General features: G+C 58.6%; 9 protein-coding genes across 9 annotated transcripts; 4 read left to right on the forward strand and 5 right to left on the reverse strand.

The window, feature by feature from the left end:
• Positions 1–113: 113 nt before the first annotated feature.
• COLE_00175 (uncharacterized protein) lies at positions 114–2391 on the reverse strand (the record flags this gene model as incomplete). Its single annotated transcript, XM_018421207.2, has 10 exons — positions 114–318; positions 395–736; positions 792–1196; positions 1253–1294; positions 1331–1583; positions 1621–1658; positions 1691–2088; positions 2121–2138; positions 2171–2193; positions 2226–2391. 10 exons carry the CDS (start codon positions 2389–2391, stop codon positions 114–116), a joined length of 1890 nt encoding a protein of 629 aa, XP_018280992.1.
• A 220-nt stretch (positions 2392–2611) lies between these two features.
• On the forward strand, positions 2612–3413 carry COLE_00176 (uncharacterized protein; the record flags this gene model as incomplete). The annotated part of the gene is made up of 4 exons (XM_018422350.2): positions 2612–2671; positions 2703–2759; positions 2957–3197; positions 3232–3413. 4 exons carry the CDS (start codon positions 2612–2614, stop codon positions 3411–3413), a joined length of 540 nt encoding a protein of 179 aa, XP_018280991.1.
• A 2759-nt stretch (positions 3414–6172) lies between these two features.
• On the forward strand, positions 6173–7348 carry COLE_00177 (uncharacterized protein; the record flags this gene model as incomplete). The annotated part of the gene is made up of 3 exons (XM_018427380.2): positions 6173–6233; positions 6293–6485; positions 6541–7348. The coding sequence occupies 3 exons, from the start codon at positions 6173–6175 to the stop codon at positions 7346–7348; spliced, it is 1062 nt and encodes a 353-aa protein (XP_018280989.2).
• A 1314-nt stretch (positions 7349–8662) lies between these two features.
• On the reverse strand, positions 8663–9856 carry COLE_00178 (uncharacterized protein; the record flags this gene model as incomplete). Its single annotated transcript, XM_065626063.1, has 6 exons — positions 8663–8695; positions 8886–9172; positions 9401–9432; positions 9479–9592; positions 9689–9757; positions 9795–9856. 6 exons carry the CDS (start codon positions 9854–9856, stop codon positions 8663–8665), a joined length of 597 nt encoding a protein of 198 aa, XP_065482557.1.
• Positions 9857–10364: 508 nt separating this feature from the next.
• Positions 10365–12466, forward strand: COLE_00179 (uncharacterized protein; the record flags this gene model as incomplete). Its single annotated transcript, XM_065626064.1, has 6 exons — positions 10365–10385; positions 10420–10779; positions 10823–10886; positions 11219–11405; positions 11448–11632; positions 11667–12466. The coding sequence occupies 6 exons, from the start codon at positions 10365–10367 to the stop codon at positions 12464–12466; spliced, it is 1617 nt and encodes a 538-aa protein (XP_065482558.1).
• Positions 12467–12825: 359 nt separating this feature from the next.
• Positions 12826–13828, reverse strand: COLE_00180 (uncharacterized protein; the record flags this gene model as incomplete). The annotated part of the gene is made up of 5 exons (XM_018426445.2): positions 12826–13065; positions 13115–13272; positions 13322–13559; positions 13598–13729; positions 13766–13828. 5 exons carry the CDS (start codon positions 13826–13828, stop codon positions 12826–12828), a joined length of 831 nt encoding a protein of 276 aa, XP_018280986.1.
• A 597-nt stretch (positions 13829–14425) lies between these two features.
• On the forward strand, positions 14426–15056 carry COLE_00181 (uncharacterized protein; the record flags this gene model as incomplete). The annotated part of the gene is made up of 4 exons (XM_018420245.2): positions 14426–14452; positions 14545–14596; positions 14630–14745; positions 14793–15056. 4 exons carry the CDS (start codon positions 14426–14428, stop codon positions 15054–15056), a joined length of 459 nt encoding a protein of 152 aa, XP_018280985.2.
• Positions 15057–15647: 591 nt separating this feature from the next.
• On the reverse strand, positions 15648–19643 carry COLE_00182 (uncharacterized protein; the record flags this gene model as incomplete). The annotated part of the gene is made up of 9 exons (XM_018420720.2): positions 15648–16089; positions 16126–16412; positions 16449–18811; positions 18847–18925; positions 18961–19004; positions 19042–19218; positions 19260–19281; positions 19320–19493; positions 19605–19643. The coding sequence occupies 9 exons, from the start codon at positions 19641–19643 to the stop codon at positions 15648–15650; spliced, it is 3627 nt and encodes a 1208-aa protein (XP_018280984.1).
• A 1496-nt stretch (positions 19644–21139) lies between these two features.
• On the reverse strand, positions 21140–23500 carry COLE_00183 (uncharacterized protein; the record flags this gene model as incomplete). Its single annotated transcript, XM_018425728.2, has 6 exons — positions 21140–22278; positions 22317–22436; positions 22473–22830; positions 22872–23183; positions 23233–23333; positions 23380–23500. 6 exons carry the CDS (start codon positions 23498–23500, stop codon positions 21140–21142), a joined length of 2151 nt encoding a protein of 716 aa, XP_018280983.1.
• Positions 23501–24355: the final 855 nt, after the last annotated feature.

The raw sequence follows: 24355 nt of genomic DNA on the forward strand, positions 1-24355 counted from the left end.
ATCGTATGTGACACATGCATCGTTAGCGTAAGTGGGAAAAGAAGACTAGTGTGGCTATCCCCTGTGAATATGGAGGCATTCCGCGGCTCATCCTCTTCGTCGTGTCTTCGTGTCTACCACGCGATCTTGGCGTACTTGCTGAAAATAGCGTTGATGAGTGTGCCTTCGGCATACGGCTTGAAGTCGTTCCAATTGAGCCGCAGGTCGGGGCGGAGCGAGCGTGCAGCAACGAGGAAGTCGTCCATCGCGAAGTCCATGACGACGACGTCCACCTCCTCGTTGTCAGAGACACCGCTCAAGGGCGTGCAGATAAAGTCGCTGTGGTTAGCACACAAAGGTGGCAGCAAAACAGGAAAGCACCGGAGACGTGGGGTCGACGAGCAAGCCGACTTACACTTGGTTTGGCGAGAACGGCACAGGAATGTGCTCAATGTCGTCGCCTCTACCAGGGCATGCGTCGTGAGTGACATAACCCAGGGTCTTGGGCTTGCGGGGCACTGGACGACCAAGTGGCGTTTGATCGCTCTCCTCGTAGACATCGGCCTCATCTCCTCCGTTCTCCAGGTAAGTGTTCCACTGTGCAGCGAGCCACTCGTTGTACACGCGCTGAACGTGCGCCTCGTCCTCCTCCTGGGCGCTCATGGGCTGCAGTTTGGACGCGCCGGCACGATTCATCTCGTTCGCGATCGCCTTGCCGACGCCCAGCTTGAGACGCGTGTAGAAGAACGAAGTGGTGCTGGCATCAGATGAATGGCCCTAATGCGGCAGAAGCTATGACGCGCGGCACTCACAATGGAGACACCGTCAGCTCGTCGTTCTTGTCGAACGTGCCCTTGAAAACGTCGAATCGCAGGCTGCCTGCGTTTCCGATGACGATGCGCGGGTAGTCGCGGCGCTTCTCGTCTTCAAGCGCCTCGGGAAGGATTTGACGCTCGAAAACGGTGATGATGGAGCGTGGGTGGCCATATGGATGGCGAGTGAGGAAGTAGTCATGCGGCACGTCGCCGTAAACACGCGAAAGCTTGAGGTCGCTGGCAAGTGTGAACAGAGCTTCGCTGATGTTGAGGCCCAGGGCGGTGTTGAAGGAGCGCTCCGTTGTTCCGGTGTGCCATCTGTACGACACCTCGTTGGCGTCAATGTACCGCCGGTTCATACGAAGAGCCTTGCCATCGTCTTCGGCTGGGGGAAGAGTGGACCTGCCATCAGTCTTCTTCGGGATACGAGTCTTCATGGCTTGGCCCCGGCCACTCACGAGGTGAAAGCGATCGTCTCGAGATAACGTCCAGGAACAACACTGATCTGTTAGTCATTCCTTAGCAACTTGACGTACGCAATAGTCCTTCCGTCATACTGCACGCAGTCGCGCACGTGGGTGTGTCCGCCAAAGATGAAGATGGGCACGAGAGGGTGCTGTTCGCGGATGGCGTCATAGAGTGGCAGCCACTCGGACGTCTCGCCGCGCGCAGGCATGTGACCGACAAGCACAAAGTAGTCGGGAGCGTCACGGATCGCGTCGAGGAACCATGCTTCCTTGGCCATCTTTGACGGCGCCTGCACGGTGATGTTGCGGTCATGGGCCTTGACTGCGCGTCAGCTCCCCCCCCCCCACCATCAGCTTACACTTGAAGATCACGCCGAACGCGGTCACCTTGCGCCCCCTGTCGTCAGATGATCCGAGTGCGGGACATACTGCTTGGTCTTGAACTTGGCGAAGCGGTCTGCGATGGGCACATCGAGCACCTTTCCGTCCTCTTCGACGGTAATGTTAGTGTTGGAGGTGAGGAACCGACCGTTCCTGCTATCAGAAGCGCCCGCGCGTATAACCCACCACCGCTCGCGGCGATCATAAATCCACCGCGCCGCCTCGTACTTGTACAGCTCGTGGTTGCCGAGCGCAAGGACGTCATAAGGAAGCATTCCGAAGATATCGTCCGTCAAGCCGGCAGCCTCGGGTGAGGACGAGACGAGCCCCGAGCCGTCATGATGATCGCCGGCGTCGACGAGAAGAAGATCGACGCCATCAGCGTCCGCTTTGGCACGCATGTGGCTCGCGAAACTCGCAAATGAGCCAAAGTCGCCGGAATAGTTCTGGAGTTAGCGTGATTTGCCACCCAGCGTACTGGCTCAGGCCATGTGTTCTGCCGTCAGCGCGCCCCAGTCATAGCCTTACGTGCTGGTGCCCCCGAAGCCAGCCTGATGTTAGCTCCTGACGGTCCGCGCCTCACCATGCGTATCAGAGGTGCTGAGGAAGTTGACATCGCCCCAATCGAGAGGACGCGTCGGGACGGGGAGCTCGGGCGCGCCGCGGAACTCGTCCTGCTGCCGAGGAAGAGCAAAGGCCAGGGCACACCCTGCAAGAGAAGAGAGCACCCCAAATGGTGTGCGTATCATGGTGAGTGATGATGATGTGACAACGATAGCGCGGAGATGGAGTGCTTCCTTGGGTGGGTGGCGGATTGAGACTCGGGTCGTGCCTGGCCCGAGGCCCCAAGGTGGAGGTCACCACGGAGATCGTGGAGACGGAGAACAGCGTGCAACGTGCAACCTTGATTATACGTGTCGCCCATCTCACTGAATCTGCGCATCCAACGACGACTGATCTCGCCCAAGAATGTCCGGACTCGATCGCTTTGCGCAAATGGACGCGATTCCGCTCGTCCGCATGGGAGCTGTGCGTGATCGGTTGACGGCGCTGATGTCAGGCGCTCAGCCTCATCCTGGCAGGCAACCCGGCGTTCTCCTACAACTTCCCCCTGATGGTGAGTTCTTGTTCAATGCCGCGGAGACGGTGTGCCGTCCACTTTGTAGAAGGAGCTTGCAGCTGTGTTCCCGACCACCCTGGGACCCCAGAGCGTATGGTGTGGCGTTCGAGAAGCGGCGATGATGTCGGGTGCAGAGGCCACGCGGCGCTGAATGTCTAATTCCGCTGTTCACAGATAACGAGCTCTGACAACAGCTTTTCGGGGTGGTATCGTTCGAACTCACGAGTACCGCGCCGCAACAGTTCTTCCTTACTATGGTCGTGTTCACGGGGCTGTTTGATTTCATCAACCTGTTGGGGAACGGCTTCACGATCAGGACAATCGTGGCGTTCATCGTCATGTGCCTCAAGGTGCCCATCTACATGGGCGGCCTGACGAGCCTGCGTAACCGTGGCGGAGAGATTGCGTGGGGCAGCCAGGGCTTTGCACCAGCTGGTAATATATATAAGAGGAACACGGCTGATGCTAGCCTGGATGCCAGCGGGCATGGGCGGGGGAGCAGGGCAACCCCTCGGCAGCGACAGTGCGCCTGCTCACCACGACCCCTCTCCTCCTGGAGCGTTCGGGGGCGGCGGCTACCGGCTCGGCGGCGATAGCGGGGGCGCTCCCCCTCCGCGCACGACTCGCGATGGATACACCTCCATCGCATAGCATCGCTTCCAACCTGGACCTCGTCCATCGGCTCCAAAAGCTTGTGCTTGTCAGCCAGCACCACATCATAGCAGACACAGATTACCGATCTTGCAGGACCTGTTGATACAATGCATGAGTCACTCTACACAATGCCACGACTCATCTAAATGCGACGGCTGCGCTCCATGACAGCGTTGACGTCAAGGATCTCGCGCATATCCGCGCCACCGCTCATAAAGTCGGCCGCGTCCAGCGCCTCGTCATGGCCCTGGAGGATTTCGAGGGCAAGGTTGTGTGTCCCGCCGAGGGGAAGGCCAGAAGGCGTGGCGGAAAGCAAGGCGGGGTGGTGCAGCTCCTGCGATGTCAGTATGCGTTGGCGGAGGGTGGGTGAACTTACCTCTTTGGCAATCTTGACCTCCATCGCCTGCCGCAGAGGCACGCTCATACCAAACGTCTGGCGTTGAAGAGTCTGTCGGAGCTGCGCCTGGGTTTGCGCCCACTGATGTTAGAGCCTTGTCGGAGCCTAGTGCGTCAACGCTCCATCCTTACCTGCTCAAGACGCGCCTGGAGGGGGCTAGCGTTGCCTGCGGCGACCGTCTGGGCTGCAGATGATGGTCCGTAGCGGAAAGCATCATGCGTTCCCGTCAGAGGATGGTTTGTGGCCTGTCATGTCAGCTGACGGAGTTGGGGAGGGAAGGCTCGATGCCAGCACAGGGGGGATGAGTTTGAATGGCGACGGCGGCCCGACAACGAATTGGGCACGATGATACCGTGACCGGCGAGCGCACCTAGCCATTCTAAACGAATGGAGAAGACCTGCGCCCGCAACCGCAGCAAGTGCGGCAACTGCGGCGCGACGCAGAACGCAGCCATGAGCAAGGTGAATTGACATACCTTTGTGGAGACGGTGTACTCTTCGCGAGCATTGTTGACTGTTGGGGGCACCACACGGAGCGACTGGAGAGTGAGCTGGAAACAAGATGAGGGTGGAAGGGCTGACCATTGTTGTGAGCGGAGATGAGTGTTGAGTCGTAAATCAGTAGCAGTTGACGCTAGATGATGATGGCACTGGATGAAGTGGCCTGTACGAGGTGGACATGCGGCGTAGGCCGTAGCTCGCCATAGCTGGCGTCATTGAGCTGGGCTGAACGCGTACGCGCGGCGTCTTACGGAGATAGCGGGGATAGGCATGGTGGCAGAGTATTGTGCGTGTGCCGTGCCGCGCCTCCCCCTTGTGCCCTTCGCCCCGCGCCCCGCCCCCGTTAGGGACCGCAGCCGATCGCAGCATCCAACCCCAGGTAGGTTGCCAGCCAGCGCACCAGCGACCCAGGCAGCAGGCCAGGCTTTACACCAGCGCACCAGCGTACTCGACAGCCACGATCTAATCAACCCTCTCTCCACTCAACTTGTGCATTCAACTCTTCATCACTCCCTCCCTCCTCTCTCCCGTCCACTCATCTCTCTCTCTCTCTCTCTCTCTCCATCTCTCCTTCTTCTCTCGCCATCAATCTCTCACGCACATCTCTGCACATTTGCAGATTCTCCATCTCCACCTCCCTCCCACTTCGCTGCTCAACGCCGCGACACCTCGTGAGTCAAATCCTTCATCCCCTTCCCCCTCTCCACCTCATCCACCTCTACGCCCCCTCCCCCTTTCATTGCTTCCCGTTGCGCTGCCGAGTCAATTGGGCTCGTGGGCGTTGGCCGCTGGTGAGCCATCAAAACGCGAGATGCGCTGCGCTTCCTTTGCGCTTGACCATGCTGCCCACCGTCGTCCCCTTCGCGCCATGCTCGACTAGAGGGCTCGTCTCACTCTCTCTACCCACATAATTCATATGCGGATCACTGGCTGACACCTGCCCCTACATCTCCTCAACACTTCGCTTCCTTTCTTTCATTTCTCTCCTACCAACATCCCCTCGTCCTTGGTTAAATCCTTAACCCACTCATTCAACCTCGCGACTTGGCTCCACCTTTCGCCGCGTTACGCATCGGCTCCTCGACTGCTGTGACTCGCGACTGCGTATTGCCCCGCACAATCACCTCAACCTTTGAACGCACCGACCACCCTCACACACACACCTCGCTCCGTGTCGGCCGTCCCGCCTTTCATCCGCTTTCCTCTTGAACCCGCATCCACACACAACAGTCATTATCCCCTCTCCCTCAACACTCTTCCCACCCACCTTCGTCTCCTCCCTTCAATCATTGTGCGCGTCCACTGTAACGAGCATCCATCTTCACTATAACCAAGCACCTTCAACCTAAGGTAGGTCCAACAAGCCTGTGTCACTGTCGCGAGCACCGCCTCGACCCTCTGTCTGCCCACGCCGCCGCCCGCAGCGCGTAGCAGAAGAGTGGAGACTGTGCATGCCCGTGCGCATGCATGCGCGCCACCGGTTTGTCCTCGGGGAGTGCACTCCCGGGTTGAGGCAGTGTTGGAGTGACGTGGAGTAGTCTCTTGTGAATATTTGTGTGCTGACTGAACTCTCTCGTTCTCTCGGGGACTGATCATCACTTCCCCTTTTGTCATCACTTCCATCCAACCCAATTGCGCTACCGACTGTGCGCACCGACCTTTCTATACGCCACCGTCCCATTGTTGTGTGTTCCTTGAATGGCCCTCTCGACTGGTATTGCTTGCTGCCGCTCGAATCCCTACCCATCTCATCTCCCCAACCCCTTCTGGACATCCTCTCTTCGCACCTCTCAACGCGCGGACGACTGTCTCTTCGCCGACAAACAACAGGCCTCTTCTGACAGCCAAAATGACGTCCATGGACCTGCGTGTTGGCGGCAAGTACCGTATTGGCAAGAAGATCGGCAGTGGCTCGTTTGGTGAGTGTCAGCGATGGAGCCCGAATTGTGCGAGAGGTTGAGTCGGCTAACCGTCTTAGGTGACATCTACCTCGGTGTCAACATTGTGTCCGGAGAGGAGGTTGCCATCAAGCTCGAGTCAGTGAAGGCAAAGCACCCTCAGCTCGAGTACGAATCGAAGGTGTACAAGTCGCTCGCCGGAGGTGTCGGCGTTCCATTTGTTCGTTGGTTCGGCACTGAGTGTGACTACAATGCCATGGTCTTGGATCTGCTGTGAGTTTGATTTTGTGTAGCGAGACCCATTTGCGGAGGACTGACGTTCCTCTAGTGGCCCGTCCCTCGAGGACCTCTTCAACTTCTGCAACCGCAAGTTCAGCCTCAAGACGGTCCTGCTCCTTGCCGACCAGCTGATTTCACGCGTCGAGTACATCCACTCGCGCAATTTCATCCACCGTGACATCAAGCCTGACAACTTCCTCATGGGCATCGGCAAGAGGGGCAACCAGGTCAACATCATCGACTTTGGCCTCGCCAAGAAGTACCGGGACCCTAAGACGCACCTGCACATCCCTTACCGCGAGAACAAGAATCTTACCGGCACTGCCCGCTACACCTCGATCAACACCCACTTGGGAGTCGAGCAGTCGCGTCGCGACGACCTCGAGTCTCTGGGCTACGTTCTTATGTACTTCCTCCGTGGTCAGCTTCCATGGCAGGGTCTGAAGGCGGCGACCAAGAAGCAGAAGTACGACCGCATCATGGAGAAGAAGATGACGACTCCCACCGACATTCTTTGCCGGGGCTTCGCCAACGAGTTCGCCATTTACCTCAACTACTGCCGTTCGCTTCGCTTTGACGACAAGCCCGACTACTCGTACCTCCGCAAGCTCTTCCGCGATCTCTTCGTTCGTGAGGGATTCCAGTATGACTACGTCTTCGACTGGTCGGTGCAGCCTCCTCCTCCCAAGGACGACGCCTCGAAGCGGTCGCCGCGCAGCACACTCCGCACCATGGAGATGGGCGGCCCTCGCCACATCTCCCCCACCCAGGACAATGCCATTGACTCGCCGCAGCAGCGCCAGCTGCGCTCGCAGACGCGCAAGGACGCTCGTGACCCTCGCAGTGGGGCCTGGTAAGCCAGCTCCTGAGGTTGGTCGACGACCATGTGGTCGTTTCCAACAGTGTCAAGGTCCCCTGTCCTGCTCAGCGATGGAGAAGCGACGTGTGCAAGAAGGCGTAGGGTTGGATGGTAGCGGTCTCGTGGATGCGTGACTGCTTGTTACATGTGGCGCGCCACGAAACGCGCCACATATATTGGTCAGTATCACCCCACTGCAAGTTTGAATTTGCCTCATCGCGCCACCGGTGATCAGACTTGCACCCCGACCCCCTTCCTCCTCGTCTGTCGCCTTCTCAGCACTCGTCCCCCACAATGGTCCCTCTCCCCTTCATTCACGTCTCTATCTAATTCTGCCTCCTCACCTTTCTCTGCGTCTGTCCCCTCCCTTCCCAATTCCCAACACAGCCAAGTTCAAGATCCCGGTTACGATAGCACGCCCCGCTCAACCCTCCCCTCTAATATACCCTATGCGTCTTCGCGCTTCGACTTTCCTCGAACCCGTCACGCCTCGCAGCTCGCGAGCTGCTCTGCAAGCGCCTATTCACTCGCGCGATCTACCTATGGGACGTCTCCTCGCCTTTACGGCGCCGCTCCCTCCTCTCTGTCAATTTTCCCTTCACCCTCCTCCACCCTCATCACCAACTTCACGCAACTCCACATCTCCGCCGACGTCCGAAGCAACACTACGCTCAGCGCCAGCCAGAGCTACGAGTCCCCGTCAACCCCCCTCGCCTCAGTGAAGGCAGCTAGGTTTGGGTACGGGAGGGCGACACGCCCGCCCGCCTCGCCGTGGCTCCTCCTCGTAGTCACGCGCTCCTGGCGCGCACTGTAGTGATGCACTCTGTGATCATGTCTGTACGTGGGCATTGAGCGTGGCGACCCAGTCACCTGACGGGCCGAAGGCGGGGAATCGAAAAGTAATCAGCACGTGCCCACGTGGCGGCGGATCTGTGGTATAGGGGAGCCCTTGCAGCAGTGCAGCAGCTCAGCAGTGCTCGAGAAAACAAGATCTGGACAGATGAGATAAAACGAAGTGCATGACTGGGTGCTGTCGCGAGGTAAGACCACCGTTGGGTGTCACTGCGATTGATGCCTTGTGTCCGTCCTTTGCTTCGTCCATCGTACGCAATATGCATCGCGAGTCGGCGATGTGTCAGTAAAGAGTCGTAGTCAGGCATACGCTCACACCCGTTCATTCACACCGAATCAAGTACATTTAAATTCTATCATGACTAATGATTCAGGTACGTTTCAGTGGGTCGAGGGCAAGGGCAGCCTCGTCGAGGCAGGGCCATCCTCGCCTGCTGGCCACTCGAGCTCGGGTGCTGGCTCAGTCGAACTTCTTGTCCGACTTTGCGCCGGTCTGGTCTGTCAATTGCGTTCTTCTTGCCATCTTCATCTTCATCGTCGTCTTCATCTTCACGTCACGTTCAACTGCGATTGCCGCGGCGGCGGACAGTCGACGAAGCCGCCCACGACGCCCAGCCCCCGATGCCGCCCGGCATCGTGTACTCGTCACTTGCAGCATCCGCCTTGATTCCGCTTGAACTCACAGCCTTAACGTGCTCGTCAGCGAGACGGTTGTATTCCTGGGCCTGCTGCGACGCCTGCTTCTTGAGCGTGTCAAAGTCGCGTCCCTGGGTCTGCGAGACCTTGAGGTCGGCTTCGAGCTCGCGAACGCGCTTGCGGAGCTCCTCGGTCTCACCAGCAGCCTGCGAGCCCTTGGCTGTCTTGACCGAAAGGGCGTTCAGCTGCTCCTGGGTGGTAATGAAGTCAAGGAGAATGTAGAAGACCCGCGAGAGGACCAGCGAGAGGAAGAGGGTCGCGCCAGTAAGGTAGACTAAAGGTTAGCAGCTCTTCAAAAGATGAGCAAAGCCAGAAGATCCAAGGCCAAAGGCCGGTGTTACTCGATCGAGTGATTATGCGAGCGATCCCCGACGGACGAAAAGCTCGCAAACATGGGACGTGTAGCACGACTGCTCGACAAGTCCACATCGGCCAAAACTCGAGAACCAGGGTGTCCTTTCCCGCGACCAGTGCAACGAGGCGGTGCACAAAAGCTACTCACGGTTGCGCTGGGCGTAGAAGCGGCGAGCGGCGCTGAGAGTTAGCATCGGCTCGGTATCAGAAACTCATGAACACTCACTAGGCCATCTCAGTTCGCGCGTCAGTGATGTCAGGCTGCGCCTTCGCCTTTGCGCCCTCCTGGGCAATGCGGATCATACGCTGGAGGGCATCCACAAAGAGGACAGCGATGAAACTGGTATCAGCACCGTCGGTAGCGTAGGGGTGAATTTAGTGAGCGCACATGAATGTGATTTTGAGCTGGGGTCAGCGACACTGCAGTTCCCTTATCAAGCAAGGTAGACTCACCCCATACTGGATCTTGGCGATGATTGGGTTGTCGCTCAAGAAGCGCATCAGGCTGAAGGTCAGTAGTGCCGAGGAGCTGCTGCACTCACCGCTTGCGCATGGTGAAGGGCATAGGCGCAATGATTGTAGTGAAGAGGCCCACCTCGGCCATGAGGAGTGCGAAGCACACTGAGGTTAGCTTGGTCACCATTGGACCAAGGCCGGCGTACGAGTGTAGTAGAGCTAATGTCAGCGCCACTCAAACGGAGATAGAGAGAGAGAGACGTACTGTCATGTTCGCGAGGGGTGGGGGTAAGGAGAAAGATAAAGAGATGTGTAGAGGAGGAGCAGAGAAAAGCAAGCGAGAGTTGAATGCTTGGGAGGATGAGAAGTAAAGAAGGCAGAGAGCGTGGTGCGGTTCAAGTCTCCTCCTCAACGTGATGCGCATCATCGTTGCCGTCCGCCACGCGCGCCGATCTCACCCCTCGTTCCGGCCCCTGCCTGCACCTGGCTACGTCATCATCGCCTCATTTCCGCTGCCACACCGGAAGTATTGCGGCAATATCCTCACATGCCCCCCTTCCTTCCGCCTGGCTCGGTGCACACTCCCATTCCATCCAAGTCGACACTGGTTTGTCTTGGCCACCGACCTCATCAATCAACACATCTTCCATCCCAGCATGTCAAACGACCTCCTCAAGGTGAGCATCAGTCATCGTGTCCAACTCACCCCAGGCGTTCGACGCGCTGCTGGAAAAGACGGTCACGAGCAGCCGTCTCTCCGGCAGCAAGGTCAAGGATCTTCAGGAACTAGCCCTCAAGGCAGTGGCCCATGATCACCACCTGGTAACATCGTTGCTAAAGCTCAACACTTCTCTGCCTCCAGCGAGCACCGCGCGTATCAGCTCGCTTTATGTCTTTGACGCGATCGCGCGCGCCGCAAAGGCTGCATCCAAGGGAACTCACACATCAGTATCAACAGAGCGTGGTCGCGGGAATCCTGCCAGTCTTCTCGCCAAAATGGAGGGTGTTGTTGACGAGTGGATCCAGGGCATGGTCGACGATGGCAAAGGCGGTGTCTGGTCAGATGGCAGGGTGAGTGTGGCCTCAGCGCTCGAGAGTGCGCTCTGACCAGCAGGACAAGACTCGCAAAGTTGTTGAGATTTGGAGGAAAGGCTCGACCTTCCCCGACTCTTGTGTCAGTCAGCTAGCGGCCCGGATCGCTGCCGCTTCAACACCTGGATCGCGCTCGCCGATGGGTCCGGTAGCACCAAAAACAGGTAAATATCTTGACTTGACGCCTTGTGCAGATTGTGAATCGCACATTCTGGCCAGGCTTGACCAAAATTGCCAGACAACGGGCAATTATGCCACAGCACAGCATCACGAGCTTGTCCTTCGCCGCTCCCCGTATCTACATCTACTCGGTTGTAGGCGCGCCAACCGCATGCATCCGTTTTGCACGCTAGCTGGCCCTTCCAGGTGCCGTGCTCTCCTCCCTGCCTATCCTCCGTTGCACTAGCTGAGACCGTAGCACGCTCCACGACACCTGTTGAACCACCACCGTTCCACCTCATCGAGAGATACGCGCGCACCATGGGCGGCACGCCTGAATCGCGTTCCCCTGCACCTCAGCAGCAGCAGGGGCAGCTTCCCCCAGAGATCATGGCCATGCTGGGTGTCAAGGACAAGGACCCCCAGCCACAGTCCGCCCCAGTATCGTAAGTGTTGTGGCGGTCAGACGATGTGAGATTAACAAGAAGGAGGCAGTCCAACCCGGCGCTCGACGCCGTGCTGGCCAATGTCAGGAAACCGTCTGCCCCCAACCTCGATACCGCGAGTCTCGCAGCCCTCGCTAACCTGGGTGCCACACTCGGGCAGCAGGCACCACACGCTCAGTATTCCCATGCGTCTGGGCCTGCGCAGTCGCTACCACCTCGCCCCAACGGTGATCGGAACGGCCACCCGTCGCGCGACGCCAGTCGTGACGGCCGAAAACGGCAGCGTTCGCGTTCTCCCGAGCGTCGGCGGGACCGGGACCCACGAGAGTGGGACGACCGCCGCGGTCCTCGGGACCCGCGTGATCTGCGCGACCACGATCCACGACGCGGGAGTTGGGATCGTGATGCACACGACCGCGACCGCGACCGCGCCCGCGCCCCTCCAAGGGACTACAGGGACGATCGCGATCCGAGAGGTCCGCAGCAACGGGAATACCCACCTCGCGAACATCGTGGGGATCCCCGCGACCGTGAGCGTGAGCACAGCGATTACGGACGTGATCGAGACTTGGGCTCCCGCGATCGTGAAGCGCATGATCCGCGTGACGCGCCGCGTGGCCGTGACCCACGACAGCGCGATTTCCAACCCGACCTTCGAGGGCCCCGCGACCCCCGTGGCGGCGACGCCCGTCACGGACACCGCGATCATTCCCACGACCGCCCCGGCAGCCAGGAGGCGCGAGGCACGCTACCTCCCAAACCCGACGGACTACCGCCTCGCCCCACACCACCTAGCTCCAACACTTCACTGCCTCGCTCGCTGTCCCGCGACATGCCTCATGAGCGAGACGAGCCTTCGCGCAGTGGTGCCCCTGGCAACTTCCAGCCCCCTGGCGCTGGCTTGGGCCGGAGCGGCGGGGCGACGCTCGAAACGTTTGACTGGGCGTCATTCAACCCCGGTGACGGGGGGAGTTGGGCATCGCTTGGCGAGGCGTGGCGTGCGTCGACGGGGCGCGAGCCGAACCAGATGGAGCTCATGCAGTTCATGGTCGCGCAGATGAGCGGCATGGGCGGCGCCGGCACCGGCGCTGGCGGCCCTGAAATGGGCGGTGGGGCTGTGGGTGGCGGTGGCATGGGCGGCGGGCCCATGGCCGGAGCAATGGGAGGAGCTATGGGTGGTGCCATGCCTGGCAGTATGGGCGGCGTGAACGGCATGGGCATGGGTGGCATGAGCATGGGTGGCATGGGTATGGGCATGGGCATGGGTGGCTTCCATTAGTTTTAGACCCAGTAGAGATGTATATTAGATCATGTTGCCATGCCATGCGATCCCACTAAACCCCTTGATACTTTACGGCCGTAGATGCCGCGTGTCCGCGAGGCGCAAATACTCGCAACGTACACTGTGCATGATGAATGTCTAGATGTTGTAAGTCTCACCCATCGCCTCCAGGAGCTGGCGGGCGCGTTTCCTTCGCCGCGCGCGCTCCTCAGCGTCGGCAGGATCGGCTTCCTCCTGGACATCGTTCTTGTCGCCCTCGCCGCCTTCGTCCTTGCTTTCGTCCTCAACCTTCGCTGTAGCCTCCTCGACTTTAGCCTCCTCGTCGGCCTTCACCTCCTCCTCCTCTCTGGCGTACTCCTTTGCCTTGGTCGCCAGCGCCTATTGTCAGCTTCAAATAACGAGGTTCGAACCAGCCGTCGCAACTCACTCCCCGCACCCCGCCTTGCACTGTCTTCAGGTAGGCAACGACCGTGGAGACGTGCTCGTCAGGAATCTCGCCGCCCCAAAGATGCCGCAGCAACCACCCCTGTCGCGCCTTGTTGAACTTCCAAGAGGGTGTGCCGAACTGCTGTGCGTAGTGGATAGCTAGAATGAGCTTGGCCATGCTGAGCCAACGAGGCTCGAGTCGACGTACCCTTTTTGGCCTGATCGGACAAGCTCTCGTCCGCGAAGATTGGCGCCGACGTGTCGAGCGCCGCCTTCTTATTGGGAGGCTGGGCTTTGGATTGAGCCTCCGCCTTGACCTCGCCTTCGTCGCGCTTCCGCTTCTTCTCCTTGTTGCTCTTGGTGTCGCTCTGCTCCTTGCCATCCTTGCTCGCCTTGCCCTCCTCCACCGACTTCTTGTCCTCGGAGGCCTTCGCGGCCTTCTTCGCCTGTGGTCAGTGGACCCACACTTAAGGTAAAAACCAACCTCCTTAGCCGCGCGTTTCCTTGCCTTGCGCTCCTCTTTTGTCTCCTCCGGCGCGACCTCGGCGTTCGTCTTAGCTTCCATCACGTCCTCCTTGACGGTGATAGATTCAGCCTCTGCCACGCGGGCTTTCTCCTGCCGTTAGCTGCAAGATGCAGAGGTATAGCTCACAGCCTTCTTAGCTGCCCTCCTCGCCCTTCGCTCTTCCTTGGTCTCCTGGCGCTCGTCGGACATGATTGTGATGGCAGTGGGGCGAAGTGATGAGATGACGGTGATGAGCTCGGGTGAGCCACACCAAAATATTTGCCCTCCACCGCTCCTCCACCGTGGGGCCCAAATACTTGTTTGTTTGGCTGCTCTTAGGAGGCGTAATTACAACACCACGTGGGCATTAGGATAGAGTCTTGGCCTTTGAGCTCAGGGCCGAAGCAGACCCTTATGAGCTTGGCCCAGGGCGAGGAAGGTCCAGGTGTGCCACGGGGCGGGCGCCGCGCCCAGCTCGTCGAGTTTCTCCTCGTCTTCGCCGTCGCCGCTCAACTCATTCTGGCATCTGTCACTCGCTCACGCTCTCATCTCTGCCACCGCTCGCATCGACTCATCGCACTCCGAGTGGCCTGCTCGACACAAGGCGACACCCCACTCCCACCACAGCCTATTCCCCGCTCCGCCCGCTCGCACAACGTCTTGGCGCGCCCCCTCCACCTTCTCTCCTCATTCCCCTCCCCGTCGCCGCCATCAACACCTGACGAGATGGGCTTGTCTCTCTCGCGCATCTACACTAGTCTGTCGAGTCTCGCATTCTGGGGGAAAGACAAGGAGGTCCGCATTCTCATGGTTGGGCTGGACTCTGCCGGAAAGGTGCGTCAACACGCCACTCTTGGCTTTGGAGCCGGCTTTGTCATCGGCAGAGCAGCAGGCTCCGCGCCCTCATGTGGCTCAGCTCACACCAGACAACAATCCTCTATCGCCTCCAGATTGGAGAAGTCGTATCTACCATCCCCAGTGCGTATTCCTGCTGATTCCACTGACGCCCAGCCATTGGCTTCAATGTCGAGACCGTTTCATACAAGAACATCAACTTCCAAGTGTGGGACCTCGGAGGGCAGTCGAGTATCAGGCCATACTGGCGATGCTACTACGCCAACACACAAGTGCGTGCGCCCTATGCCGTGGACGCCCCGCGCACCGCTGACGACAGGCAATCATCTACGTGATCGACTCGGCCGACACGGCCCGCTTGCCTACATCCCGTTCCGAGCTCCTCACAATGCTCGCCGAAGAGGAGCTCAAGAACGTTCCCGTGCTTGTTTTCGCCAACAAGCAAGACATGGCCGGCGCGCTCTCACCCGCCGAGATCAGCGACAAGCTTGGTCTCGCAGGGCAGGAGAAGGGGCGCGAGTGGAGCGTGCGCGGGAGCTGCGCGACAAAGGGCGAGGGGCTCGAGGAAGGGCTTGACTGGTGAGTCTGCTATCGGTGCGGAGTGTGGGGGAGTCTCGGCGACACGCGACGGATGCCGAGCAATGAGTGTGCGGGTACTTCGTCTCGAACAGAGCTAGCGCGTGATGGCAAGCGCCCTTCTGGCTCAAGCGGCGCCCAAGACATCATCACGCCGCTTCGGCGCGCCATGGCGAGTTCCCTCTACTGCAGCCTGGCAGTCGTGGGGACATGAGGATAACTGGTGCAAACAGTGGCCCTTGAACATCTGCCCGCGCACGGCCAGATTTGGCACGATTTCCCCTTACTGGACGCATTGCTCGCTCATCAGACTACATGCGCTAACTTTCCAGGCTGGTCAACACAATACAGAAGTAGTTATAGTCATCTCATCACGCGACCTGGATCGGGGGACGAGTCAGCCTAGATGCATTGTAGTGCCACTTATAACCTCAGCGCTTTATCCCTTGGGCACAGACAGATCAGATGGATCACACCAATGGGCATGAGTAGCCGTGCACTAGGAAAGGGGGAAGCACGTGAACGCTTGGTCACTCATGCTACTCGACTCAAACGCATGTACGCTGCGGCATAGCCGCTGCTTCGACGCGCACGTCCGTCACGATGTCTTCTGCACACCATCGGGGCTCCCAAGAGCGCCCTTCCCGTCACTTGGTCGCTTGAGGTTGGGCCACTGACTGTACGCCTCGTACAGGCGTGCAAGAACACGCTCTAGTCTGTGGACTTCTTTCTCGGTGTCGGCGATCTGACGCTCTAGGCTTGGAAGCTCCCAATCAGCTGTCGTTAGGCGGCGGCTCCTGAGTACGCGGAGCTGCTCCTCGGTGCTGGGAAGGACATGCTCGTCAATGTGGCGAATCTTATGCTTGAGGTCCTTGCGCTTGCCGCGCACCTCGGCGCACTGTCGCACGGTCATGCCGCACGATGTGTTGCAGTATGCGCACGGCTCCAGCGCACCAGCCGGGACTCCGATTTCGGCTGCTCGAAGAAACTTCAACAACATGTCGTGCGTCGGCGAGCCGGGGTCAAAATTCCCCAGGGCACTACCGTCAGTGCAGGAACAGTGAAGGGCGACTTACCGCTTAATAGAGTCGGCACCGGCCAGCACTACAGGGCATGCGGCGAGAGCGTGTGCAACCTCGCCGTTGCAAACTCGACAACCTTGGAAGGTAGGCTCAACTCGTGCACGCTTCGAGGCAGGGCCAGTGTCCGGGGAGGGTGAGCGAGACGCTTCCAAGTCAATCTCGATAGGATCGTTCGCTGTGCCGTCGTGGTCGCTCGCCCTCTTCCTGGATCTCCGACTGTAGATCGCGTCACGCTCCCTTCGGGCCACTTCCATTCTCGCAAGCGCGCGAAGACCTCTCTCCTGATTGGATCAGCTTGGGCTCTGGGTTATGCTTACCTTGGCATCAATGCTCTCGTCACTGGCCTCAATATTTCTTCGGTAAATACCGATGTCCTCCAGTGAGAGAAGCGCTGGACAATCTCGAAGTAGGTGGTCTTGCTGGCACCAGTAACAGCCATGATCCGCTTCTTCAGACTGTGCGCCAAGGAATTGTGGGTCGAACCGTGACGAGTCGCCAAGTTGCATTGCGCTGAGCACAACAGGCTGAGCACCACTGTCCTTGACCGGGCCGCCTGAGAGGTGAATGATGGCGTGCTTAGATGTCCCGTGCAGAGGTGGCGCTGCTGGGGTCTGCACTGAAGAAGGTTGTGGTAGATCCTGCGGCCGTGGTTGCCGTAGATCCACTGGACGGGCAGGCGCAGCAGATGCCTGCACCGAAGATGGCCCTAGTACATCCTGCCGCTGTGTTTGCGACAGGTGGGCGTTAGCTGGTGCAGGCTGATGGGACTGGATCGACGGATGCGGTTGGTCCGCCCACCGCGCTGAAGAAGATTGCGGTAACTGCGACGATAAAGGTTGTTCACGAGTTTGCCGGGACTCTGGTGGCTGGTGATAGTAGACGGCTTGAGATTGTGGTGGGGCAGGCCGAATAGGCGCAACAGGGGCGCGCTGGGCATTGTAGTGCGGAACAGATCCCGTCCCCGGATGCTGCACGTGCAGGGACATGTGCTGCTGCGGCAGCGAGTGGTAAGGTGGCATACTGGGTGGAGGTCGCGGAATTGCTGAGCTGTAGTACCCAGCGGGGGCCCATGCTGAAGTGGAGAGATGCGGTCCATGCGACGAAAAGTGAGTCGCGAACGGAGCGGGTGCAATGGAGTCTGAGGATGACGCGAGTGTACCTGCTGGCCCTGGACGGTGATGAATGGTGAGAGGGTGCATAGTCTGGGCCACGGGCGGAGGACGGGGCGGGGGTGGGTTGATTGGCGCAAGGGCGTCGATGAAGTAGAAGGCCGTACCCACCGCGTCGATTGCGGAGAAGCTGCGGTCTTTGTTGTTCTGCGTTGTAGCCCGATGTTGGTCTGCAACCCTGGCCAACCTCACGTAGTGGTCTTTGCGAGTCGCAGTGAGTGTGTTTACCTTCACGAGTTCGCCCCAGTCTGCGGAATAGCCCACGGGGTTGTCGGTGGCCTGAAGGGCTCTATAAAGAGCTATCAGAAGCGCTCGCCCAGAGGCAATGAGCTCTGAGTGCTTAGGCTCTGCCATCATACGGATGCTTGGCCATCTCACGAGGTCCGATGAGGACACTTGTTCGCCGTGCGACGGAGGAACAGTCATGGTGAGAACCTCACCATTCGCCACGCGACCGATGAGCTCGCCCGCGATTGCCGCTGCGACAAGTGGGGACTGTGACGGGCGAGCGGAAGTCAGAGCGCGCTGTTCTGCAGTTGCCGGGCCAGGACCGGCTGCAGGTGGGGGCGCGCCGTGCCGCAAAGAGGCAGAAAGGTGAGGAGTAAGCACCTGCTGTGAAGTATGCTCTGCCTGAGAAACGGTCGCAGACGAAACATTTGTCAACGGGATATTGACGGGCATTGACTCAGCGGCTGGTACGGACGCGCTGGCTGAAGCTTCGGCGCGCCTTTTTTCGTCGAGGCTGTGCCACTTTCTAAGCAGCGCTCGCTCGTGCTTGGTAAGCTTGCGCTGACCAGCCGCAATGCCACCGATGATCCTACGCTGGTCATTGCTAAGATCTTCCAGGTCTGTCGGGCCACCGGGTGTGTCCATGTCGTCCTCGTCGCTGAGTTCGGGAAGGGGCACGAAGTCGTCATCTCCGTCCGTGTCGTCAACCGCGGTTTGCATCTTCTCCTTGCCCTTCCCCTTCTTTTTCTGCTTCTCCGGACTGGTGTCGCCAAAGTCGGTCCGCTCCAAGTTGTACTTGATTTTCTTCAATGCGCGCAGGCGACCTGCAACGGCACGAGCCTGCTCTCGCTGGGCTGCCTCGGTAGCCTCCACTTGCTGAAGAAACTGCAGCCAGCCATGCTCATCAAAGTCAGGTTCCTCTTCCGGCTCGTCCAAGACAGGCGCCGCAACCTCCTTAGCCTTGGTTTCCCAGATCTTGGCGAACGAGAAGCCGCGAGCTTTTGAGGCCTCGTCAGCTGCCACGGGAACGGCTTTGGCAGCGTCGGCTTCTTCCTGCGCCTTTGCAGCTTCCTCAGCTTCCTTCTCGGCGTCGTCGATCAGATCGTCAATCATCTTCGACGTCCAGACACGCATGTCCGAGGCGTCCTCGTCAATCTTGGTGATATCCTCGGCACCATAGAGGATGAGGTTCTCATACTCGCCCTCCTCACGGTCCTTGCCCAGCTGTTGCACAACAAGATGATCCAGAACGAGCTTCTTCTTGCCGCTATTGATGATACGCACTGTGTTGTAGCAATCATTAGAGCACTTGACGTACCCTCAGCCGAGTTCTCCATCATTAGCTTGAACACCAAGACCCGCTTGGTTTGCCCAAAGCGATGGGCGCGCGAGATGGCCTGTGATCGTTAGAGCTGCTGAATGAACAGCACACCTGCAGATCTTGATGAGGATTGAAATCTGGGTCGTGGACAATGACTGGCATGAGATGACGAACACATTACCCTAGGCCTACCCGTGTCGGCCGAAGCCAGGTTGATTCCAACGCCGCCAGCACGCGTGGTCAGGAGGAAGATGAAATAATCAGAGTTGGGCGCATTGAACTTGTCCATATCCTTCTGACGATGCAGCTGGTTGACGTCACCATCGAGACGGAGGTACTTGTAGCCCTCGCCGCAAAGAAAGTCCTCGACTGCAAGTTAGATCCAGCATGATGACGAGGAGGGCACGAACTGAGGTTGAGGGCAATTTTAAACTGGATCGCGTCAGCTAGCGAGAGAGCATGACACTTACCTGTGAGAACAGCAGCACACGGTGACCTCGTTCCTTGAGCCGAGGAAGGAGCTGCTTGAGGAACAATAGTTTGCCGCTCGCGTCTATGAGCTGCTTGTGCTGCTCCTCTTGAGAGAGTTCGGGGTTGTCCATCTCTGGGGCGACAAGGTAAGGGTGCTGGAACAGCTTCCTCATCTATTGTAAGCGCCGCTCACATCATATCATCAGAAGACGACTGTCGACAAGTTGCCTTGTCACCATGAAGCCTTGTTCGCATCTCCCTGCGGCAGGCGCTGAACCACTCACCTCCATCAGGATGTTGGTCGCGCTGCTGAGGCGCGACATGATGGCGACAAGCCCGTTAAGAGCGGTGGCAACTTTATCAAAGGTAGAGTTGCGTTCAGTGGTGAAGTGTTTGAATGCGTTAGTGCGGACTTGCGGACGTGCGGAGAGATGGACGGACGCGCGACGCGAACCCATCAACAATAGCGGACATCATGATGAACTCCGCGAAATCAATCTCCGCCTCTCTGCCCCAGACCATGCTCTGAAGCAGCAAGGCGAGGGTACCCCGCAGAAATAAGTAGTCATGCCTGGCTACTATCTACGTCAAATTGGACGAGCTAAGAAGAAGAATGCTTACTACGGTAGTTCAGATGGGGTGGAGGGTATGATTGGGCGAGAGGTCGTTGGTGGCTAGCCGATCGAACTTGGGACGAAGTTGCGCCTGCGAGCATAAGCATGGGGGACTTCGTACCATCCCCACTCGCCCCACTGCATCAGCAGTATCATGGCTCGCAGCCCGTTTTTACTCTCCCACACAATGATCTCACTGCCGTTGGGTCCCAAGTCCGCCACAAAAGGCAATCGGAGGTGGGTGAGAATGGGCCCAGCTGAGTCGGGCATCGCCGACACTGTGCGGCGCATCTCTGCATCCATTGCAACGCGACACCAAGCCTCCACTCGCACTCGAGCCGGTGGGCGAAAGCGTCCCGTCGTCGGCGATGTGTTTGGCGAGCCTCTGAGAGGCGCGACGGGATAGAAGAATAACAGGGCCTGGTCATGGCCTTCGTTGATGAATTTGTCGGAGATGGTATACCACTCGTGGCGTGTAACGCGCGATTGGTGCTGGCGGTAGGCGTCTGTACTTATCTCAGTCGGCAGTCACAGAAAGGCTCACGCGTCTAGAGCGTAGTGTAGGACTGCCAGATGGAAAACAGCGGCGAAGGCGTTACGCGCCAGCTTCGGTTGAGCGCCACTATGAATGAGGTACCAGCTTGCGGATTTGGCTTGGTCATATACACCTGGGAGGGTAGGATTCGGAAGGTGGCGGGGAAGAGGAGTCCTCGTGAAACTGTTTGGAGCTGCCGGGAATGGTGCAGCGCGCCTGGGATGCTGAGTGCTGTGGTCGTGCTTCGTAAGTGACTCCGCCATCGTGGGCGATGTAGTTGACGAAGGCACAAATTAGTCTTTTGAGTCGACCGGAGAGCAAGGATGCAAAACAGTGCTATCTGGAAAAGAAATCGGGGCGCAGGGTCAGAGTGGTGATGGTGAGTTGAAGCCCGATCGGTTGCTCAGGTCAGTCACCAAGAGAAGGCTGACACACAACGGGAGATCGGGAAACTGCATAGGAGCACTGTCTTACGCGCAACGCTCCTCGGAGCATGTGCGGCACGCACATTGGGATGTTCCATGTTTGTGCCGACCAGGGTAGATGCGTCGGATTACAGCATGCGCCGGATTACAGCATGGCCCAGGATTGTGGCGCATCAGGATAGATATCCTGATTGAATGTCGTGACAGCATGGTCATCTGCATACATACCCTGTGTCTATAGGATCCTAGATCTTGGTCGCCTTGAGCTTCTTGCGAAGCGCCGCCAACTCCGCCTTGAGTGACTTGGCCTTGGCAGTCTCCTCCTCAACGTTACCTTCTCCACGACCAGTGCGGATGTTCTTCACCACGAGGTTTTGTGCTTCCAGCTTCGCCTCGAGATCGCGCTCCTCGGGGCTCTTTGCCGCATTCGCAGCAGCAGCAGCGGCCTTCTTCTTCTCGGCCGACTTGGCCCAGTTCGCCTTGTGGTCAACAGCGCCCTTCGGTTGCGACGCCTGCTTGGCCTCGGCAGCGGGCACACCCTCGGCCTTGGCAGAGTCATGGCCACCGAATTGCTTCTGCCATGCGGCCTCCTGCTCCTCGGGGTTTTCGATCCTCTTGAACAAGTGAGCGGCCTTGCCGACCTTGTGCCCAGGGAGGATGTCGATGGTGAACTCCTCGGGTAGACTGCGGGCGGGGGCATTGAGCTGAGCGAGCATGTCTCGAGACGTGCTAGGCATGAAGGGATGGAAGATGACGGAAAGAACGTAAACGAGGTTGATGCCGTTGAGGATGACCTCAGCGCACCGCTCGCGGTGGTTGGCAAGGAGTGCGTTGTCGAGACCTGAATCCTGGAGGTACTGGTTACCGCGGGCTGAAATCGACATGGCAGTGGAGAGACCACCACGAAGCTTGGTGGCGTCCATGAGGTCACGGTACTCCTTGAGCTTGGCATTAATGTCCGCAAAGAACTCCTCGTCGAGCTTCGCCCACTCAGCACCCTGGCTCGAGGGCTTCGGCCTTCCGCCTGCGTCCGAGGGGCCGGGGACAACCGAGTCGAACTTAGCATTCGTAAACTTGACAACACGGTTGACGAAGTTGCCGAGGTTGTTAAGCAGCTCGTTGTTGATGGACGCGATGAACTTGGACCACTGGAATGAAGTGTCGCCGGACTCTGGTCGCTGCGAAAGGAGGTAGTAACGCCAGACCGAAGCAGGCTGGCCAGTCTCAGCAGCGTTGTTTCCGAAGACGCCGACGCCACGAGACTTCGAGAACTTGGTATCCTCGTAGTTGAGGTACTGGGTGGATGAGATGTTGTGCAGCATGGTCCACGGGCGTCCGTCCGCGAGCAGCATGGCGGGGAAGAGAACGGTGTGGAAGTAGACGTCTGACGCGTGTGAGCTGAGATCGCGCAGATACACTCACTGTCCTTGCCCATGAACTGGTAAAGCTCGACATTCTTGGGGTTCATCCACCACTCCTGCCACTTGTCGGTGTAAGACTTTGTCATCGAGATGTAGCCGATGGGCGCGTCGAACCAAACATCTGGAGGTCAATTGGATTTAAGCTACGACTACTCACAGATGACCTTGTCCTTGAGCTTGTCATCCTCATCCTTGTCGCCAACGGACGGCACGGGCACACCCCATTTAAGATCGCGAGTGACAGCCGAAGGACGGAGGCCCTCGCCGAGCATACGAGGCTCAACAATCTCTCCCTTGTCGGTGATGACAACGTTCGACGACCATTTGCCCTTGACGCGCGCCTTCTGCATCCAATCCTCCAGACGAGGCTGAATCGCGTTCAAGCGAATGCAGGAGTGAGTTGAAGGACGGACGGAAATCTTGTGGCTCTTATTCCGCTTGCAGCGGGGGTGAAGGAGCTCGGTGGGGGAGGAGAATGTGAGGGAGCACTTGTCGCACTGGTCGCCACGCGCGTCCTGAAAGTCAGTGTGAGATCTCCAGGTCATGCATGACTCACGTCGTAGCCACAGTTAGGGCATACGCCCTCGACGAAACGGTCGGCAAGGAAAAGCCCATCGTCCTCGCAGTAGGTCTGATCGCTCGTCTCGAGCTGGAAAAAGCCGTTCTTGTGGATGTGCTTGTAGATGTCCTGAGTGACTTCGGTCTGCGCTGGGTCGGACGTGCGGCCCCACATGTCAAAGCCAAGCTCGAACCATTCGTAAACCTCGGTGTGAAGCTTGTTGAACTTGGTGGTGAGCTCCATCGGGGTGATGCCCTCCTCCAGGGCCTTGGTCTCGGTAGCAGTGCCGTACTCGTCGGTACCGCATACCTGTTAAAAGTCAGTGCCGCATCCATCACACGACCTCGTAGAGACTTACAAAGAGGGTCGGGATGTTCTTTGTGCGGTTGTAACGCGCGAACACATCAGCGGAAAGCGTGGAGCCAATGATGTTTCCCAAGTGAGGGACATTGTTAACGTCTAATTGTCAGCGGCAGTCGAAAACGGCATGGTGGCTTGGTCTCACAAGGAAGGGCGGACGTGATGAGGACGTTATGCTCGCCCTCTTTGGGGAGAACGGGGCCAGACTTGGGGTCGTGGACCTTCATAAGAAGGCCATCGGCCTGGCGGAGGTTTCTGTCAGACATGAATGTGAGCTGATGCCCCTTGAGCCTTGAGAACGAAGAGGAGAGGAGTTATTGATGGGGAGGAGAGGAGATCGAGCAGCGACAAGTGCGGGAGAGGTGGCCGACTCGAATTCGATCTCCTTCCTCGCCAGCCATGTGGTTGAAAATTGCGGAGTCCCCGCGTTCAGGAACGAAGATCAACAATTTCTGTCGCTCAACGCCGGCGCCGCCTTTTGCCCTCCACACACTCCCTCCAGACATCCACAGCTCATGTCCGCTCTCGCAGCTCGCCGCGCAGCCCAGGCAAAGCTCAAGGCGACTGCACCGGTGGATATTCAGGAGGCTGCGCAGCCGTCTAAGCGCATGAGCGCGAGCCCTTCGCCGTCTATCACCAGCGAATCTGAGTCGGAGATCGAGGTCGAGATTGCGGCGCCCGTGAACAAGAAGCGCCGCGTGAACAAGACGGACGGGGATCAGAAGGTGCAGAAGGAGCAGCCCAGAAATAAAAAGGGAAGATTCTTCGCTCCAAAACCGGTCGAGCAGGAGACCGCGCCCAAATCAAGAAGGACACGGGCATACTCGCCAGGCGCCCCTCTTCCGAGCGATGACTCGTCCGGAGAGGACGAGGGCGATGACGCAAGCAGTGACGAGGAGGGGCCGCTTTTTGATGGTGCTGCGACCCCGTGGTCGACTGCCCCCAGCCCGGGGCCAGATATGGGACAGAGGTCGAGGTGAGAGCTGAATGCTATTTTCAAACTGACCACAGCCACATCCAGCTGCGGCCATACACCAGCGAGTTCGAACCCGAGGAGGGTGTGAACTTTTCTAGGCTGAACGGGGACGCTTTGCCGGACGTTCTGAAATCAGACCAGGCCG

This window comes from Cutaneotrichosporon oleaginosum (genome assembly GCF_008065305.1).
Source record: "Cutaneotrichosporon oleaginosum strain ATCC 20508 chromosome Unknown ATCC20508_contig01, whole genome shotgun sequence".
Lineage (NCBI taxonomy): Eukaryota > Fungi > Basidiomycota > Tremellomycetes > Trichosporonales > Trichosporonaceae > Cutaneotrichosporon > Cutaneotrichosporon oleaginosum.